At 38.9% G+C, this 19,580-nt stretch overlaps 1 protein-coding gene across 2 annotated transcripts in view; it reads left to right on the top strand.

Annotated features, from left to right (window-relative positions):
* Positions 1–19,580, top strand: part of SMPX (small muscle protein X-linked) — a 45,313-nt gene that overhangs the window by 11,104 nt on the left and 14,629 nt on the right. For both annotated transcript variants that reach the window (XM_090124629.1, XM_090124626.1), the window contains exon 5: positions 3,439–3,589. In XM_090124629.1, coding sequence (XP_089980755.1) covers positions 3,439–3,576 — 138 coding nt within the window. In that variant the 3' untranslated portion in view covers positions 3,577–3,589. The remainder of the gene's footprint in view (positions 1–3,438; positions 3,590–19,580) is intronic.

The following is a 19,580-nucleotide window of genomic DNA, read 5'->3' on the forward strand; positions in this document are numbered from 1 at the left end:
TACCAATCACAAGTACCACAGCTGACATACAAAGATGACCCGTGGTAGTAACTGACCACCTATGAAACACTTTGTAAAAATGTAATTTTTGCTGCCAAGGTATTTGTAGGAAGTCAAAGTATTTTGAGGGTCTGTAGCACTACTTCAACAACAGGATGAAATCTGCTGTCAGTAGTTCATGAACAGTATTTATCTAGGCTGGAGCTCGTGGAATACAGCAGGTAAAGTTATAGCAAGGCTTTGGAAGGGTCCATTACTACCTGCTGCCCTGTGGTGAACTTTATTGTTACAGCTTAACAATATTGGACAGGAATTCAGACCTGACATTTGGAAAGCTTTTTGGATTATTTATCAACAAATAAAGATGTAGTGTAAAGACTAAATGTTTGCAAATTAAAACCAGAAACTGTGAACCCATTTACCTGCAGATGGAAGAAAATACTCCTTGCCAGACTGAATTCTGTGTTCTGACACCTGTAATTTACAGGGAGTATTTAACACTGGATTTATAACAGGAAGTGTAATTTATACCTTAGCCAACAAGGATCACAGATGTCATATTTCTGGATGATATTAGAGCATCTTATTTACCATGAACTTTTAAGCATCTAAAACCAACTGTGGAGAGAGAGAGATGCTCCAAATAAGAAAAATACACAAGTTAGGATGGCTGCCTATTGCTCCTTGGCCAGTTGGCATAGTCTGGCTGTGTAATCCCCATCTCAGAACCGGTCGTGTGCCAGAACTGCTGATATTCCTTGGAGCCATGGACAGCAGGGCTCAGACTGACCCATGCAGCCAGGCCAGCTTGGACAGAACTCAGTGCTGCATACTGGCTGAAGTAGAGCTGCTGTGGTTGGGAAGAGCCTTTCCCATTCAACAGCCTAGTTCACTTTGGACAAATCCTCAGCTGCTTATGACTAGGTACAGGCACATACAGTGGGAAATTTTTGTTAAAGAATGCTTAATTCCTTTTCAGTCTAAATGAGACAAGTTTTCTTTTCCGAATTTCAACATATTCGATATAAATATTGCTCTGTTTACAGAAAATTATTCTTATCAAATTCAGCCTGATTTAACTCTTTTTAAGATTTAAAACAAAAGAATATAAAACAGAGAAAGTGACCTTAAGCACATACTGCTTCCTGTAAGGAAATAAAAACACATTGCCTCTGCAGTAATTAAATTGGTGAGGAATTAATATTTTTAAGCAGAAACTAATGTGATATGAGTGAACTATGGTAGTATGTGAGAGATAAAATAAATGACAAGTACTGAAAATTAAATTTGGTTGGGTAATTGCATATTGCTTTGCTTTAGACTTACATAAATACTATACACGAGATAGAAATTATGAAATGAAAGTTCTTGGGCCTGATTTTATATTCACCCAAACCAATGGAAGTAGAGACTACAGAAACAGCTCTGGTCATAGGAATAGAATAAAAATGCTACCAGTGAGCTTGTCTTTTTGCATTCTCCACTGGCTAATCTTTGCAGTCAGTATAGCTCATGAGTCTTTAGAGCAGCCTTAGACAAATATATCTTTTGCTAATAGTCTTTTGCTAATAGCATTTTTCACTGCATTTTAAAACCTTGGCAAAGGAGATGAGAGAAGTATGGTTCTTACTCAAAGGGTTGGTATAGTCCAAAGGAAATGCATATTTGTGGAGGTCAAAGGAAAGACCTTAGTGACATGCAAAAAAAAAAAAAAAAAAAAAAAAAGGGAGGTGGGGATTTCAGAAAACAACTTTTCTTCACTCAGAACAATCCCATGCATGTATCTGTTAACTCTTGTCATACATCTAAATCATTTTACAGCGTGCACCGTTTTTACTACAAGAAAGAACAGTTTTGCAGATAACTTGAAATGGTCTCTGTAGTATGATATCTGCTATGAGCTAGTAAGAACTGTGGGATTTTCAGGACCGTAGCTAGGGTTAGTTAGTAGTTGTTTTTCTGAATTTTTTCAAATTAGCAAGCTGTGCAGTATAATTGTGAAAGGAAGCAAAACAAGCTCATGACACCTTTAACTATTATAATTTTGTGCATCTCTCCAAACAATTTGTGTGTCAATTTAATTATTCTCCTGCTGAGTTTTGTTCCCAGATGTTAGATCATAAGCAAGATATTAAACATTTCATGTAGTATCTGGGGCTGAACTACTGACTGGGATCTTAAATGACCAAAACAAAAAATGTTAGCTTGCAATAACTAATACCATATTAACTTTAAAAATGGGAAAAGATATTAAAAATCTACTAAGCCAAGCAATACAGTTGCTCCAGTTTTCTTTTATATGGTGATCTCTAAGAAGCTCAGATTAAAAAAAATAAATAAATAAAATAAAAACACAACAGAAGACTACATAAAAAGTAACTTGGTTTTCTAAAATTCCTTGTTTATTTGCTACTGTAAAATTCTGCTTCCTAATTGGTATGTAGTTCCTTGATCATAAATGGATTTTACTGGCCAATAATAATTAACAAATAACTCTGAAATTTTAAAAATGAAATTAAATGTTAGGAATTGACTGATCACAGGCTAATAAATATAAATACTGAATTAACTTCAAACTCCAAAAAGCCCATCTAAGAGAACATTTACAGAGTAATTTAAAAATAAAAAATAGTTTGTGAAATTATTTGCAGTAAAGTATTCATTCACCTCTGATTCTACCTGATTCCCTCTATGTGTCCAGTCTGTAAAATACAGAACAGGGTGGATAAACCTTAAATTCCCTACTGGAAAGCTACACCTTCAAAAAATTGCTCAGTATAGCATAGAAATTGTCTAAAATACATGCTCTACCTCACTGAGGAACAATAGTACAGTGGAGGAAGTACCGAGGGGTGATATGCTATGGTCCATCAGGAATATTTGCTATGTTTGCAATTGTGTTAATACTGCTATTTAGCCTGTATTTTTGCAGTGTTAGCAAAATAGCCATTAAGCACAACCCCATTTCAAACATGAAGTGGCAAAAATCCCTTAAGAAAAATTAAACATCGATGGAAGCTGAAACTGGACAGAGCTTTTGGGGATAGCTTACTGTTGATATAGTTGATTTCCAAAACTGGGAAAATGCATGATGTTTTTCCTATCCAGGAGGCCAGCAACTATGAGACTGTAAGAAAATGGATGATAAAAATGATTCCTTATCTTTTTTTTCCCCTCAAAATGAAAGATCTGCAGTTGCTTTTAATATTCTTTTGCATTTATGCTAACAAGCTGACAGTGTAAAATCTTGTCCATTTACAGAAAGATCCACATTCCTCTTCTGACCATCTTCTTTTTTTTTCTTTTTCAAAATGTATTTGGAAATTCAAAACAACAACCAACCAGAATGTCCTTTACTGTTTCTCAAATAATTGACCTGTGCTTATGCTCAAGAGCTTTCTATTGCAACAGCAAGGTGACTGATATCCTTTTGTGCAGAGTGTACCTGCTACAGAAGAGGAGAAAGACAAGAAGCATCTTCCAGGAGCTATAAAACTTCCAGGTCCTGCTGTCAACTTGTCAGAGATTCAGAACATAAAGAGTGAGCTGAAATTTGTCCCCAAAGCTGAGCAGTAGTTGGAAGAAGCAGGTGAGTAAGGGAGGTTCTTTCCATGGCTTTTGAAAAAGCAGGGTGATCTAGAAACATTTTTATGCCAAAAGATGGCTTTCCAATTATTTCAAAGATCCTGGAATCACAACCCATATTTCAAAGATAAAATATAATTTGTGGAAGAAGAGGCAAATAATCCTTGGAATTCTGCTTTATTTCAAACATGCAGCACGCAGGAGACTGTATCTGATGATACATGATGTACTTCAACCTGCCTTACAAAGAGTGTGTTTTGCTATTAAGAATATTTTGAAGCCAGCTAAAGAATACCATCTTGTTCCACAAGCACAAGTTCTAATTTTATGGAGTACAGGACTTGTACACTCTACAAATAAATGCATTATAATGCAAATAAATATGTTAAAATGATGGAGAAGTAGGTCAGTACTTTTAAAAAGCTCCTTCAGAACACTAGAGATTGGATATGATTTTATTTCTGTAATTCAAAAGTAATGTAATAGTGCCTCCAATCATTTTGTCACACAAATGCACCTAATGCCACTTATGGCATCCAAGAACATGCAACATGTCTGTCTGGTGCCCAGAAATATGATGCGGGACCTCAAGAAGATCTTTGCTCCTCTGGAGTGACAGCTGGAGACCAAAGAAGGACTCTCAGTTACTACAGACAGTACCAGATACCTACGGATTGAGGTGCTAATCTGATCAGCACCACAACTCATAATTCATCTTGGTTATATTCATCACTTTGGAATCATAGAATAAAATTGCAGTAGAATGGTTTGGTTTAGAAAATACCTGAAAATCATCCTGTTCCAACCCCTCTGCATTGAACAGGAACACTTTTCACTACACCAGATTGCCCAAAGCCGTCTCTAACCTGGTCTTGAATGGGGAATCCACAGCTTCTCTGGGCAACTTGTCCCGATGCATCACAATCCTCTGAGTTAATAATTTCCTCTTAGCATTTAATCTAAATCAACAATCTTTTAGTTAAAAGCCATCACCCCTTGTCCTATCACAATACTCCTCAATGAAGAGACCCTCCCCATCTTTTCCCATATGCCTTCTTTAGGTACGGGAAACTACCTGAAGGTGTACCTTGGCCTTCTCTACTATAGGTTGAATAACCCCAATCCTCTCAGCATGTCTTCATAGAAGAGGTGTTTCAGTCCTCTGATCATATCTCTGGATACACTCCCCAGGGCTGAACACTGTACTGCAGGTGGAGTCTTAAGGAATTGGAGCAGAGGGGGAGAACCACCTTCTTTGCCCTGCTAGCTATACTTCTATTGGTATGGTTTGCTCTCTGGGCTTCAGGCATACATTGCCAGTTCATGTTGAACATTTTGTCCATCTGTACCCCCATGTACTTCTCTGCAGTGTTACTCTTTCACTTAGTGCCCAGGCTGTATTCATGTTTGGGATTACCCCAACCTTGCGCATTAACACAGATTTCAGAATTATTTGCACCTGATTTCAAACAAAGCCAATAAATCTCTGTTCTACATTCTGAGCCATAAAAAAAAAAAGGTCATTTCATGAAATTATCATCTGAATTTCTTTGACAAGCCTTAGTCAATAAAGATATATCAGGCAGTTATGATGAATTTTCAGCTTTACAGAGGAGTTTCAATCAAAAATAACTGAAGACAGTGAGATACTTGTGTCAGATTGTAGTCATCTGAATTGCCAGCTGTGCCTATTGACACAAGTCCTTTTTATCATGAAGAGAAACAGAAGAGCTAAGCTGAGTAAAAGAACATCGTCTGGAATTTACTGCACAGAAACATTAAAGAAAAACAAAAAAAAATTAAAAAGCAATGCAGAAAGATTTTGTGAACACAGAAGTGCTATGGTCCAGCAATCTTAAAGGAAATGGCTTATAATCTGAGTGAATTGTCTCAACACGCTTTGCAGCATTAATATATTTTTTTAATGTACATTATAAATATGCCATTTAGAAGGAAAATGTGTTTAGTTTTTTCCTTTCTCTTCTTTTACCCTGCTGTGTCATAACGTGCCTGTTATTTTAAAAGAAATAACAGCCTTTCTCTTTGGGAAACTTGGGAAAAGGAAAATTAACATTTTGTAAAATGTAACATTGTAGTCATCACACTAAAGGAGTACCCAGAGAAATATGAATTTTTAATGCCAAGCTTTAAAGATTTTTTTTTCTCTATCAGATATTTAGATAGAAATTTAACTCCATGTTTTGTCTCAGACAATTGCTGCTTTCAGTATTAAAAATTGTTATTTTATTATTAGCTTACGGAGCATCTGAAAGTAACAATTAGAGCATGCACAGACATTTCCTATATGGAAAAGATTTCTACAGAAAGGTTAGTAAGTAGAATAATAGAATCATAGAATCACCAAGGTTGGAAAAGACCTACAAGATCATCCAGTCCAACCATTCACCTAAAAGTAAAAAAAGTAAAAGGCATCCTGAAAGCTGTGAGGTCATTATGAAGTCATTTCTTTCTCCATGCTTCTTTTTATGTTGCACTGGTTACCAGGTTCTGATGGTGACATAGATGGGAAAGCAGATCACATTGCTTGTGGGGAGGGCAGAAAGGAGCAAAGGGTGAAGGGGGCCCTGAAGTACAGGAGGATTGTAAGAGGGAATGGTTGTGTGAAATGACATAGTCCTGTTGGTAGCCGAAGGTGATCAGAAGTTACACATGTCCAACCATTAACTAATTACCCTTGCAAGGGGAAGTGATTGATTAGAGGTATCTCTCCCAGGAGATAAATGGCTGGTTGTTTTTGATTCCAGATACTACTGCAGTGATGCAAATATGATCACCATTTACATATTTATCTGGCAACTGTGAGAAATACCACTTTCTAGAGTATGGATAGCAAAGTCAGATCATTTCTGAAATGATAACTTCTAGAAGACTTTCAGGCACAGCACTCACTGGAGATTAGAAATTTGGTTTTGATTGCAGTGCTGAACTAAGTATGTGCATGAGTTCTACATAATATTGAAATGCAAATCAACTGTACGCCACATCCAGTGGCCTGGAAAGGTACTAAATCTAAGGATAATCCCCCATATAAGATATTCATATGTTCAGTTATTTTAATCATGTCCTGCAATCTCATAAAATGTGAGGTAGTCACTGAATTGTTTTATGGCTCACCATTTTAAGCTAGTGAAGATTATCTATATTTGCGAGAAATTCACATTCACATCTGCCCGATACTTTGATTCATGTCCAAGAAGAGGTTACTGACCATCATTTGGATGTGATGCTCTCTATAGAATGGTACATTGATTGGTCAATAGAATATATCTGTTCAGAGTGTGTAGTGATAAATGGATACATTGTTTGGCTTTCATAGTTTGGAAATGAATTATCTCTCACATTAGTACAATAAACTCTTCAGACGTTCACAGTTGAGGGATTTCCCTTTGTCAGTATTTTTATGTTTCTCATGGTACTCTGTAGATAACCACTGAAGCTAGTGTAATAACTCCAAATTCTCTGGATAAGTTCCATTATGTTGTAATTATATAATGCAGTACCAAAACATACAGAAAGGTATCAAAAATACCAGAGGTTTTATAACTACAACAATGATTTCTAACACTTCCTTCTAATATTGTCATTTTCCAAGGCATAGTTTCAGTAAATGGCAAGTCAATATCGTCCATTTTGTTTAAATTTTGATCCATGTTGTCCTGCTCAGTTTTATACTGCAAACTCATCAACAAAAAATAAAGAACTGAAGAACAGCAGGTTGGTCCATTATTTACAAATTCAATCCTGCATAATTTGCACTTTAAAGTAACTTCACATAAATATCTTTGGTTTTACTCTTTCACCAAACTAGGAAATATGGAGAGACTACAATCATAGCTGTGAGTCTTAACAGTTTGTGGGAGGGATATAATTAGTAAGGTGTCATAAAGCTGGATTCAGTGAAGGTCACAGAGTGCTTATTAGTTAAGATATTCCTGTAGTCATCTCTTGCTGCTGATCTATCACCTATAAATAGCCCATTAGAATATTCTGCTTTGTTATAATATTTTTTTTCCACAGAAGTGTAGATGTTGTTTGATGCAACTAGTTTTATTATATAAATATGACTCACTATCCTTTTCTCACCTGCAATTTTTTTTGCTGCTCCCCTTCCACATACCCATTTTTACGTGCACAACAGCAAAACATACACAGAATAGAATCACAGCATAATAGCACACACTTATCAGCTAAGTATATGTCTTACCGAGTAAGCCATGCTATGAAGCATTTAATTTCTAATAAATGGAGCATGCTATGGCTGTGATTCATTACTGATTGTGGATATATCTCATAAGGTAACTAGCATGGTAATTGCAAATGAAAATATGACAGCACAAATTGTCATTTCTCCTAAATAGAGTGTATATTACTTGAAGATATACAGAATATAGAATATTTGGGATCTTTCTACATTCTATTCCTCTCAGTGTTTTGTGTCCTGAAAAGTGGATGTTTATGTAACAAGCAATTGTAAGAGTACCATGAAGTCTGAACACTGGCATGTAGTTTCAAAGGGCCCAAGCCATCAGCTAATGTGGTCCAGTCTTTCCTTGAAGTAGACTTTCATACAGCTACTGAAGAAACTTCTCAAAAGGGAAAAAAGGGAAATTTACTGCCTTGAAGTTACAAAAAAAAAAAAAAAAAAAATTCCTTGTCGTGGACATACAGGCAGTGCTGCTGGCATTCCTTGGCATTCCTTTCCGGACATGTCTGGGGAAAGCTCTCACTGCAATCCCAATCACATCCTTACTCATAGTTTGGTCAGACAAGGTTGCTAAGCCGTTTCAGGGCTGTTTCTAACAAGGTGCCTGTCTTGTTTAAGGTGTGAGAAACACACAGCTGGTACTTGTAGATTATCCCTTGCTTAGAACTCTCTGGGAGAGTGGCTTAACTGCCAAATGAGCGCTAGTTCTGTTGTCAGGTACATAAGAAAGTGAGTTCTCAGGAAACAAACAGCTAGCAAGAGCTTTCCAAGGTAGCTTAGCTTTTGCAATCCTTGCAACATACCTCCTCTGTAACGTAGCAGAATCATTTGCCTCACAAAACATGAGGACTCTTGTCAGCAGAGCAGCTATGGAGATTGGCATCACTTGAAGAAAAAAGAGAGAGTAAGGGGAAAAAAACAGAAGTCCCTTAGAGGATAGAGCGCTCATATCCATACTTAAAAGACTTTCCTTGGTGTTGCTATTAATTATTTACAAAAAAAGTCAATTACTCTGAGCTAAAAATACACATTATAATTTTTCCCACTGAGTACTATGGATGTTAATTAGTTTCATGCTATATACTACTTTTAAGACACATCTCAACTGAGAGCAGTTATATACTTCTCTTTATGTCACTGTTCTGATACACTTTTCAGTGACTGTGTCTTCCTTCTGTGCTCAGGTAGACCAAAAGAACATGGTTAAACTACTACATAATAAGTCTACTTATTTCATTCTTTCAAACTTTAAAATAGAAGAACTAGAGATTTCTTTTAAGAGAGAAAACTGGGATCCCAAGGAAACAATTCAATTTCAGGGGAGCTGTATTTAAAAAAAAAAAAAAAAGTTACTCATGTTTTGTTTCCCAGTGTTTCTGGGTTTTAAAGGAAAAATTGAATTAATCCCTTCAGCTGTCCACTGGAAACCAAGTCTCTTCACTACCACTGCTGAAATGCTGCAAGCCTCAGCATGATATTCCTCAGGCCTTTGCAAATCAAGGAGAGGTTGCCTTCACGTTCACTTATTAAATGGTGGAAGCAAGCAGGAAAACTGGCTGGAGAATTTCTAAATGCTTAAAGGTCTGCATTTGTAGAGCAAAGAACAAGATATGTTCTTAAGAACAACAAATGCTTCCATATGAAGTTGTTACACAGAAAATTATTGTGTTTTGTGGTTTTGAAAACTAACAGCTTCAAAGCAAACACTGTAAAACCAGAAAACATTTTGCTCCAAAGGAAGCTGCAAGAATAGATACTTGAATTTTTTTTCAAAGCATAAAATATGCAAAACATTTCTGTGCCAAGCTATGTCTTCAAGCAGAGTGCTTTTATTACTGGAAGATATAAGCACAAAGTAATAACTCAAAGAGCTCTCATTTTTCCCATGGGTCTGAGTGTGGCAGGAAGTCTCTATTAATTTTTAGAATGTGACCATATTATTTACTACTCTGCCACTGCTGTGTTCAGGGCTCCCTCTGAGAGTCTACAGACATGTGGAGGTCAACAGACCTCAACTAATATACAGAAGAACTCTTCATTGAGTCTTTTACACTGACCCATTAATGACTTTGAAGTAAGAAAGTACCTCTCACACTAGCAGGGTGGTCCTGCAAATCTCTGCTCCTTTCACAGATGAGAGCCATTAGTCTTCAGAATGAGAGACAGGCACCAGAGGGCTGCTCCAAAAGTAATGCCTTCTATTTCGTTATTTTGCCCCACTATGCCAAAGCTGAATGTTGGTGGGTATGGCAGCAGAGGCTGAACTTTCTCACCAGTATCCCATCACATTTTGTTGCCGTGCAACAGATGGCAGTAGAGGTGCAGTCTGACAAAATGGAGTCTGACATGGAAGTGCGTATGAAGCAAAGGTGTGGCACTGAATTCCTCCATGCAGAAAAAATGGCACCCATTGACATTCATCAGCACTTGCTGAACGTTTCTGGAGACCAACCAGTGGATGTGAGCACAGTGAGACAATGGGTGGTGTGTTTCAGCAGTGGCAACAGCAATGTGAAAGAAAGGCAAGTCATGCTCCAGATGGCCACACACAGCTGACGCACTACAAAATGAAGAGTGTCTCAAACAGCTGATCCATATGAATTGGATACGGGTGGTGACTGTGTTGAAAAACCATGTTTTGTAGCTGAGAATTTGATCTTTCAAATAGTGTTATTGTGCTCTTTGGATGTGTTTTGGTTCCCATGGAAATAAATAGGAGGCATTACTTTCAGAGTGATCTATGTATTTGCTTAGCAAGCTGAACCTATTTTTTAAAAATGAGTGTGTTATTACTACCTGCTTTCCTGTAATCACTCTGTTGATTCTGTACTTTCATCATCAGACTCTTTAATAGAGAATTCTCTTTAATAGAGAATCCCCTGTGCTTCCACCAGTGCTGCTCTTGACAGATTTTGTAAGAACTAAACTTCTCAGTGAATTCCTCAGTTGGACACTATTGTTGGGTCCACACTTCTCAAATGAAGCTTCTAAAGGCAAGAAGCCTCCTAAAGATGTCAAATATGAAGTGAAGTGTGAAGATGGGATACAGTCAGTAGGCTTTTTCTTGTTTATCATGGCTGTATGTAATAAGAGGCACTATGAATGAGTTGCAGAATTTAAAAGAAGTACCACTGGAATGCATTCCTCCTGGAAATCCCAGACAGGATGTCAGAAATCTCTAAAATTCCCTATGACTCAAATAGCATCTACTCTGAGGCATGCATGCAGGAGATTGTACAGGGCTAGTTGAGAGCTATGGGTATTAGAAACCATTTGGACTGCAGGAAAGAGATGGTACCAAACACTATGAAAGAGTTACAAATGAGATGAAGGAAATAGAACTGGAAACTCTCCTGTCAGCTTTTGGTATGTGTTGAGTCCTCAGACATTGTGATGACAGGCATCATCAGGAACCCAAAAAACAAATAATTCCTAAGTTATTAACCTTACACAGTTCACAATGTGTTCAGCACAAGGGTTTTCAAGTTCCTCTGTCAGAGCAAAAAGGCTAACTGCTTTCGAATACATGAAGCACAATTTCCTACATTATTAACAGCTCAGCTGGTTTTATCAAACCTACATAAATTGTAGCCAATTAAGCTGACAGTATGATCTGAAATATCATGGCTCTGATGTGATAATCAAATGAATTTTCTTCTAAATTTAGTGCCTCATCATTTTGTTTTATAGTTTTTATTCATTTCATTTGATAAGAGACTACCTAATTATGTTTTCACAGCCTTATGCTCACGAACTGCATAAATTACTATATCAATGTGCTTTGGAATTTTTGTCATCTTATTCAGGATTTTGGCTCAATGTTGCATGAGCCTTATCATCTGTATCTGCGAGCAGACCAACCACAAACGTCATAGGCTGTTTTTTATACTTAAGATTGGGCTTGCTTCAACCACTGAATTACTCTTCATGTGCCTTGTTTTGCAAAGGAAGCTTTTTAGTACCAAAGCTACATCTATTCTACATTTGGTTGCAAATTCCTTCTTGGAAAAAAAAAGCATCATATGATGGCAGCTATAGGTAGAGCTCACCATGACAGTGATTCCAACATCTGTTGGCCACTGGGAGGTTGTGGAGTCTCCTTCTCTGGAGATATTCAAGACTCACCTGGACGCCTACCTGTGCGACCTGGTGTAGGGATCCTGCTTTGGCAGGGGGGTTGGACTCGATGATCTCTGGAGATCCCTTCCAACCCCTACAATTCTGTGATTCTGTGATTCTGTGATTGGGCAGCACTACTGAGGAAATATTATTCTGTAGATGTCTGTTGTGATTTTGGTGGGTTTTTTTTCACACTATTGCCTCAGTTTTAAACTCCTAATTCCCACTTGATCTGCAGCAACAGTCTCAAATACAGTGTATTTCCATGCACTACAAGAACAAACTACACAGCATCAATAAGCATTTCCTGTGAATCATATTTATTTCTCACATTTGATGTGATAACAGCTTGTAGCTACTTGAAAGGAAACTCAGCTGAACTAACCTTTATTTAAACTTGAGAATGAGTATAAACTTTGGTTTTCTTGTCTGTTTTGTGGTTTAATTATTGAGTCTGCGTTTTGTTTCTTACTACAAATGGTTGAGCTCCATACACAGACGTATTCAAAAGAAGCAGAATAAAACCCTCTCACTTGGTGCTCAGACCTCACACCCCCACCTTGGCAAAACTGCCATAGTGCTGCTTTTAATTTAATAACACAGTTATTCAATTGATTAAAAAATAAATTGAGTCCTTCAGCTTTTCATTCTCCCAGTTCTCTGTTCATGTTTGTTGGCTTGGAGTGAACCTTGTCTAGAAATTACTGTTACCCTTGTGTGGCCTTCCAGAGCCTTTCATAGCACAGCAATGTAATCACAGTATGAACAGTAGCCACAAACGGGAATGCACTTACAGAAGAAGTGGGCAATAACCACACTTGCCCAGTTTGTTTGCAAATGAGCCCAGGGAGAAACGGGCTAACTGGCCTGTATCAGCTGTTGTATGAGCACATTTTGACAGCAGAGACGCAGCAGTAGTGGTGTACACAGGCAGAGAGCAGGTAGGCAACATTGCTTTTGCTGAGGAAACATCACAGCATCATAGCCAAAACATACCTGTTCTGAAGGAACAGGTGATGACAGTAGCTAGACGGTGTTATTTCAAGGCTTTGAAAGATGCAGCTTTTATGGATAAGATGAAACCAACACAAAATGCATACTGAAATAGAATAAAATACAAGTATGAAGGCTTCAAACAAAATTTTTGAGCTTAAATAGGCAGAATGGAAGGAAAAGCAAGACTCCAGTTGTTTCTGTGTTTGCAAATCACGCTGTTCTTAAGTGCAACAGCCTCCTAATTGTTGTTAAAGACCAGGATAGAGGATAACCTCTGCTGTACAGAGCATTTAACTAAGGATCTTTGATCTTATAGATTTGAATTTCTTAATCTTGTTTTGTCTAAAAATAGTTAAATTGATCTCTTCAGGGTTTGAAGGAAGCTTTTATGTTTGGAAAAAAAAATCTTTGTCTTGTTTTTTCTTAAAAAATGCTCTCTCTGTGAAGACAAGAGGCATGTTCATTTTTTTAAGCCCCATTTGCTGACAATAAAGTTAATTCAGATGAACATATATGACATGTACTCTTTAAAAAAAAAAAAAAAAGTTTAACACAAAAAGTTCATAACACAAAAAGTAACAAATTAGACATAGATTTTCAGTGTCTTTTACTCTTCATATGCTTTTCTCATTTTTCTTCTATGCTTAACCACATGTCTTGGATTTGCTATTAGTTGTTTGAAAAAATTACTTCTGGAGCAAATTAGTTGTCTGTCAACTTAGTTAAACACGCCAGTAGTCAACACCTGAGTCACTGATGAGTGTTTGCATGTTTTCAGGCTTTGGCAAACCAGTAGAAACCTCTGTGAAGATGTGCATATTTTGCTGTTCTTTTGAAGCAAATAAGAGGCCGACCCTGGCAAAAAAACACAACTCAGCTGCTTGTCAGCTTGCTGAACCACAGGATAACATGAAAAGGTGTCCAGATGTGAAGTTACTTTCAGTTTGGTTGAAATTAAAGAAATTTATTTCCCTCCTGTAGGATGGGAAGTAGACCAACTAGCTCCAACTTCTTAAATGCCTTACCTTAATACATACTGTGGTGTATAAGGTGGCTGGAGAATGGGTCTCAGTGAAGCTCGATCTGACCTGAGCCTGAAAGTCTCATCCTTGAGCTGAAGCTTCATTGTCCTTCAGCAATGGAAAGTTCTCAGCAGTGAAAGTTTTGGCATCTAAACTATTCTATGAAAGCAAGCCTCTGGTATGGAAATCGTGTGCAGTGGCATTAGTGTGTCATGAACCCATGCAGCTTTCCTTGATGTCCCTCACCAGCATTTAGTATTTTCCTAACAATGCAGAGATTGGATACATGTTGGGCAGGATGATGTAGGCAGCTGTTTCTGGAAGCCATGGAGAATGGCATAGCTATATACCATAGGTATATATGGTATAGCTATTTTGGACTCATTTGCCATTGTGGTGTCCTAAAGTCCTTTGTCATGGACAAGTAGATGGCCCAGAGCTGTTTAGATACAGATATTAGAAAAATAATTAAAAATAATCATACTGCTTTCTTCTGTAGGGCTTCAGCAATGTCTTGAGTACAGCCAGGAGCCATTTCTCCTCACATTGGATGTACAGTGTGAGCTATCAACTCCAGGTTTGCAATTGACTACACTCTTTATAATAAACAGAAAAGCCATTTGAAAGCACACCAAGAGAAGGAACATTGTGGTGGCCCCTCCTGCACTGGCTCAGTGATTATCACACACATCCAGGATGTACGAATAAAGTATTTCAATCCTTCTTTTCCTCAAAAGGATTAAAGCCCACATTTCTTGCCTCCTTGGACACTGAAGACGACTTTGGCAGGGGAACCTTTTCTAGACTTTGAGTTAAAGCAAGGCTGATTGCAAAAATGAATTAATCTGTAGACAGTGTGCCTGACTGCAGCTTAACAATGTAGCGTTCAGCTGGCAATAGAGAAACCTACTTGCCTGTGTCTTAGCCTGAAGATCTCTGTGTGCCTTGTCTCAAGGTTACTTCATGTAGCAACAATTTCCTCAAACCCTACATTAAAAGAAACCAGGATGGCTGTTGCTGCATTTTGTGCAAGTCCTGATGCGATTAGATAGCTGCTGAAGAGGAAGGTCTCTGAGGAAACCCAGCAAGTTTCTGTGTGCTGCTCAGTGTTACATGTCTCCAAGGTATGCAGCAGGTTTATCCAAACTCAGGTGTTTGTAGATGGGTGTAGATCACAGCTTGAGGCTACGGTGTAGTTAGAACCACAGTTTTGAGAATCAAAGTTTCAGAGGTAAACACCTAAGCCCTTTTTGTACGCTGGACATCCCATAATTCATAGGATCATAGAATCATTTAGGTTGGAAAAGAGATCTAAAATCAAGTCCTGCCATTAACCTAGCACTTGGAAGTTTACCACTAAAAGATATTCCTAAGCACCAGTGCTTCTCAAAATGCCACTCTAAATTTGCATGTGCAAATTGCATATTGTTCTTTGTTAAAAATGAATGAGCCTCTGTGTCTTTCTGCAATCAGATACAGGATACTGATACAGCTGTGTGAGTACTCTGAAAGGAACTGTTTTATTAAATATGAGAAAAGCTTGCAGAGCTAAATGAGCAAAATAAGTCTTTTCCACAGAAGCTGTAGATCACGTATGTAGAAATTCAAAACAAACAAACAAACAAAAGTTATCCTGGAGGCATATCTTTCTATTTATCAGTAGAAAGCTTTTTTTTAATTCTTTTTTCTTTTTTTTTTTTTAAGTAAAAAATCAATTTTGTATTATGAAACACAAACAGAAAAGTTTGTCCCGTCACCAAAGACCCTGCTAAAGAGCCTGTCCCTTTCTTTCTTACAGTCGCCCTTTAGATACTGAAAGGTGCTCTCAGGTCTCACTGGCGCCTTCCAGGCTGAACAGCCCCAGCTTTCTCAATCTGTCCTTATAGGAGAGGTGTTCCATCCTTTGGATCACTTTTATGGCCCTCTTCTGGACTCACTTCACTCTCTCCTGTACTGAGGACTACATATCTAGATGCAGTACTCCAGGTCTAGCCTCACCAGTGCAGAATAGTGGGGCAAGATCACCTCTCTCACCCTGCTGGCCACGCTTCTTTTGATGCAGCCTAGGATACGGTTGGCTTTATGGGCTGCGAGGGCACAAGACTGGCTCTTGCCCAGCTTCCCATCCACCAGTACGCCCAGGTCCCAGGGCTGTGCTCCATGCTTACATCCCTCACCCTTTACTGATAGTGTGGGTTGCCATGACCCAGATGCAAGACCCTGCATTTGGTTTTGCTGAACTCCAAGAAATTCACCTGGACCCACTTCTTGAGCCTGTCTAGGTATCTCTGGATGACATCCTATCCCTCAGGTGTGTTGACTGCATCCCACAGCTTGGTGTCATCTGCAAACTTGCTGAGGTTACACCCAATGCTTCTGTCGACATCACTGACAAAGATTTTAAGGAGCTTCCATCCCAGCACTGACCCCTGAGGGACACCACTTTTCACCGATTTCCAACTGGACACTGAGCCACACCAGCACAATCTGCATGTTCATGGTGGTATGGAACCACACTGTGTATGATCTTGTAACCAGTCCCTTATCCATTGAACAGTCCACCCATCAAATTCATATCTTTCCAATTTGGAGAGAAGATGTTGTGGGGGACTTTGTCAAAGGCCTTACTGATGTCCAGACAGATGACATCAGTGGCTCTTCCCTTGTCCATTGATGTGGTGACACCATCATAAAAAGTGACAAAGTTGGTCAGGCAAGACCTGTCTTCGGTGAAATCATGCTGGTTATCCCCTATCACCTCCCTCTCTTCCATGTGCCTTAGAGTAGGATCTGCTGCATGATCTTCCCTGGCACTGGGGTGAGGCCGACAGGTCAGTTATTCCCTGGGTCAATAGGAACTGACCCTTCTAAATCTACCCTTCTAAAAATGAGTTTGACATTGACTTTTTTCTAGTCACTGGGGAACTTCACCTGACTGCTATGACTTTTCAGATATCATCAAGAGTGTCTTGGTAACTACATTAGCTGAATCCCTCAGGACTCTGGAATACATACCCTTGGGACCCATAGAATTATGGTTGTCCAGTTGCCTCAGGTGATTGTGAACTTGATCTTTCCTTCCAGCAGGGCATTTTTCCCCCATTTCCCACCTTCTGAACCACCCACTTGAGGGCTGTGTGTAGAGCAGTTGCTAGTGAAGACTGAGGCAAAAATATTCAGCCTTCTTGTTTATTGTTACTAGCCTGCCTATATTCCCCTCTGAGAAGGGGGGAGAAGGGTGTACACCCTCCTGGACTCTCCATTTCTGGCTGATGTACCTATAGAAGACTTTCTTATTCTTCTTTGCACACCTTGCCAAGCCCAATTCCAGTTGGGCCTCATCCCACCAGTTTTTGGTAATGGCAGCTACATCATGGTCTTACAGTAGCATGATGGCTTCCAGCTTCTCCTGTTTGTTTCTCAAGCTGCATGTGTTGGTGTAAAGGCACTTCAGCTGGGCGGCTAGTCTTGTCAACTTCTTGGAGGATAACTCAATTCCTTTGAAGTATTTATCTTTAGTCTCTCTGCTGCCTTCACTAGCATGAAATGAAGAAGGTTGAGGGCCCCCACTAGAACCTTATCCATCTAACTTAGCTATACTGTCCCCCACCTTGTCTTGGGCAGGCTTATCACCCCTCTCCTCCTTCAAACCTAGTTTAAAGCTCTGTCAATGAGCTCTCCCCAGACAGCTCCTGAGACAGAATTCTTTTCCCTCTTTGACCCAGGTGAACCCCATCAGCAGCAATCAGGCCAGGTGCCAACTAAGCTGTCCTATGGTTAAAAAAGCATAGATTCCTATAGTGGCACCTGCCTCTTAGCCATTATGCAATGTTTTCATTTACAATTTGAAGAAATAGATTAATTCCAAGAAAAAATAGACTTCTACTGGAAGCTGTAATATACAACAAAAATCTATAAACACAGCATATGTATACAGTGTACTGTCATGTAATGTGTAGTCAGCTGTGTATATAGAATATTACCTTAACAATATTTCCAGAGAAGAGACGATTATCACATGACCTTCAGAAGCTTTAAAGAAACAGGATAATACAAGGAATTAAACATATTCTGCATAGACCAGATGTCAGAATACACAGTTTTGTAATTCAATCAATTACATGTCAAGTTAAATCAATACTGTGAGTCTTGTTTTTGTGCTCATTCATCGCTAAAGAGGCACAAGGTAGCTGTCAAAGTTAAGACTTGTTAAGATCTCTTTGTTCTTCATGGCAAGGAGGCCATGAAATCCAGAACAAGAGTGTAATGTATTCAGAAGAAGATGCAGAGAATGTGGGTTAAAGAAAGACTGTGCTGGTTTTGACAGCTAGTAGTCACTTTCTTACCACACATTCTTATCCTTCTGTTTGTCCTACTTCTGAATTGTGTTTTTCTTCATATTAATCACTAAGCATTTCAGAAAATAAAGTATTTGCAAAGTGTACAGAGACTTCCCAATCCAGATTTTAGTATTTTGAAAATATTATAGCCAACTTCCACCTCTTCTGTAACTATATTTGCAAGAATATGACTGTTGTCTCAGGCCCCCATTTTTATTGCACATATTGAAATAAAACAAGTGGATGAATAGTACCAGGATTACTCACAGTTCAGTTGTGCTGTGATATTATCTGTAGGCATATCAGATGTGCACAACACTCACTCACACATAATGAATCCTGTTGAGCAGAAGCCATATGACCAGGAGAAAGCAGCATTTTTAGAAAGTGTAAGTAGATAGTCAAATGTGGGCTATTTGCATTTGGATAAGGTGGCAGAAGAGGCAGAATTCATTATGAATAAATTAGATGTTGCTGCCCAGAGATAGAGAAGGCTGAGCTTTATATTTCCTTTCTTGGAGAGGAAACACTGAGAAGGGGCATGAACTTGCTCTTCATGCATTAATAGCAACAAAACCAAGCTGAGAGAGCTTCATGATTGATATTGCTTCAAGAGTGGCAGTGCTTGCCCTGGCCCAGCCCCGTCATCTCACATTCCCCATCCTCATTCCCCAGCACAGATGTATGATGTGACCAAATGTATGGTCCAGCAACAGCATCCTGGTTGAGGAGAAGTGCCCTGCCCTGACACTTCAAGGAAAGCCCCTGGAAGAGCTTTAACTGACCCTGTGCATGCAGGGCGCACGCTCTCCTTTAGCTGATGAGCAGCATGGTGCAGTGAGTTGTGTCTTGCAGGGTTTTAAACTGTCCAAGAGCTAGCTAAATCCCTAACAAATCCATAAACAGCCCAAACTACAGCAGAGCCATGTACTATAGCCGAGCCTTTAAAATAAAACTGGATTTTGGCAGAGTGCCTGCTAACTTGGTCTGTGTCTGACACAAAGCAACTCAGCTGCAAAGGCTGCTCCTCTGTACCTGTCACAGAATGACAGAACCATAGAATAATTAAGTCTGGAAAAGACCATTAAGATCACCTAGTCCAACCACCAACTCATCACACCAAGCACACTAACCATGTTCCTCAGTGCCTTAAACACCTCCAGGGACAGTGACTCCACCACCTCCCTGGGCAGTCTGTGCCACTGCTTCATCACTCTTTTGGAGAAGAAAGTTTTTCTAATATCCAACCTGTCCTTATGGCCTGGCCAGGCTGGCAGGATGGACACACTGCCT

The sequence above is a fragment of the Phasianus colchicus genome, chromosome 1 (assembly GCF_987193195.1).
Source record: "Phasianus colchicus chromosome 1, bPhaCol1.hap1.1, whole genome shotgun sequence".
Taxonomy (NCBI): Eukaryota; Metazoa; Chordata; class Aves; order Galliformes; family Phasianidae; genus Phasianus; species Phasianus colchicus.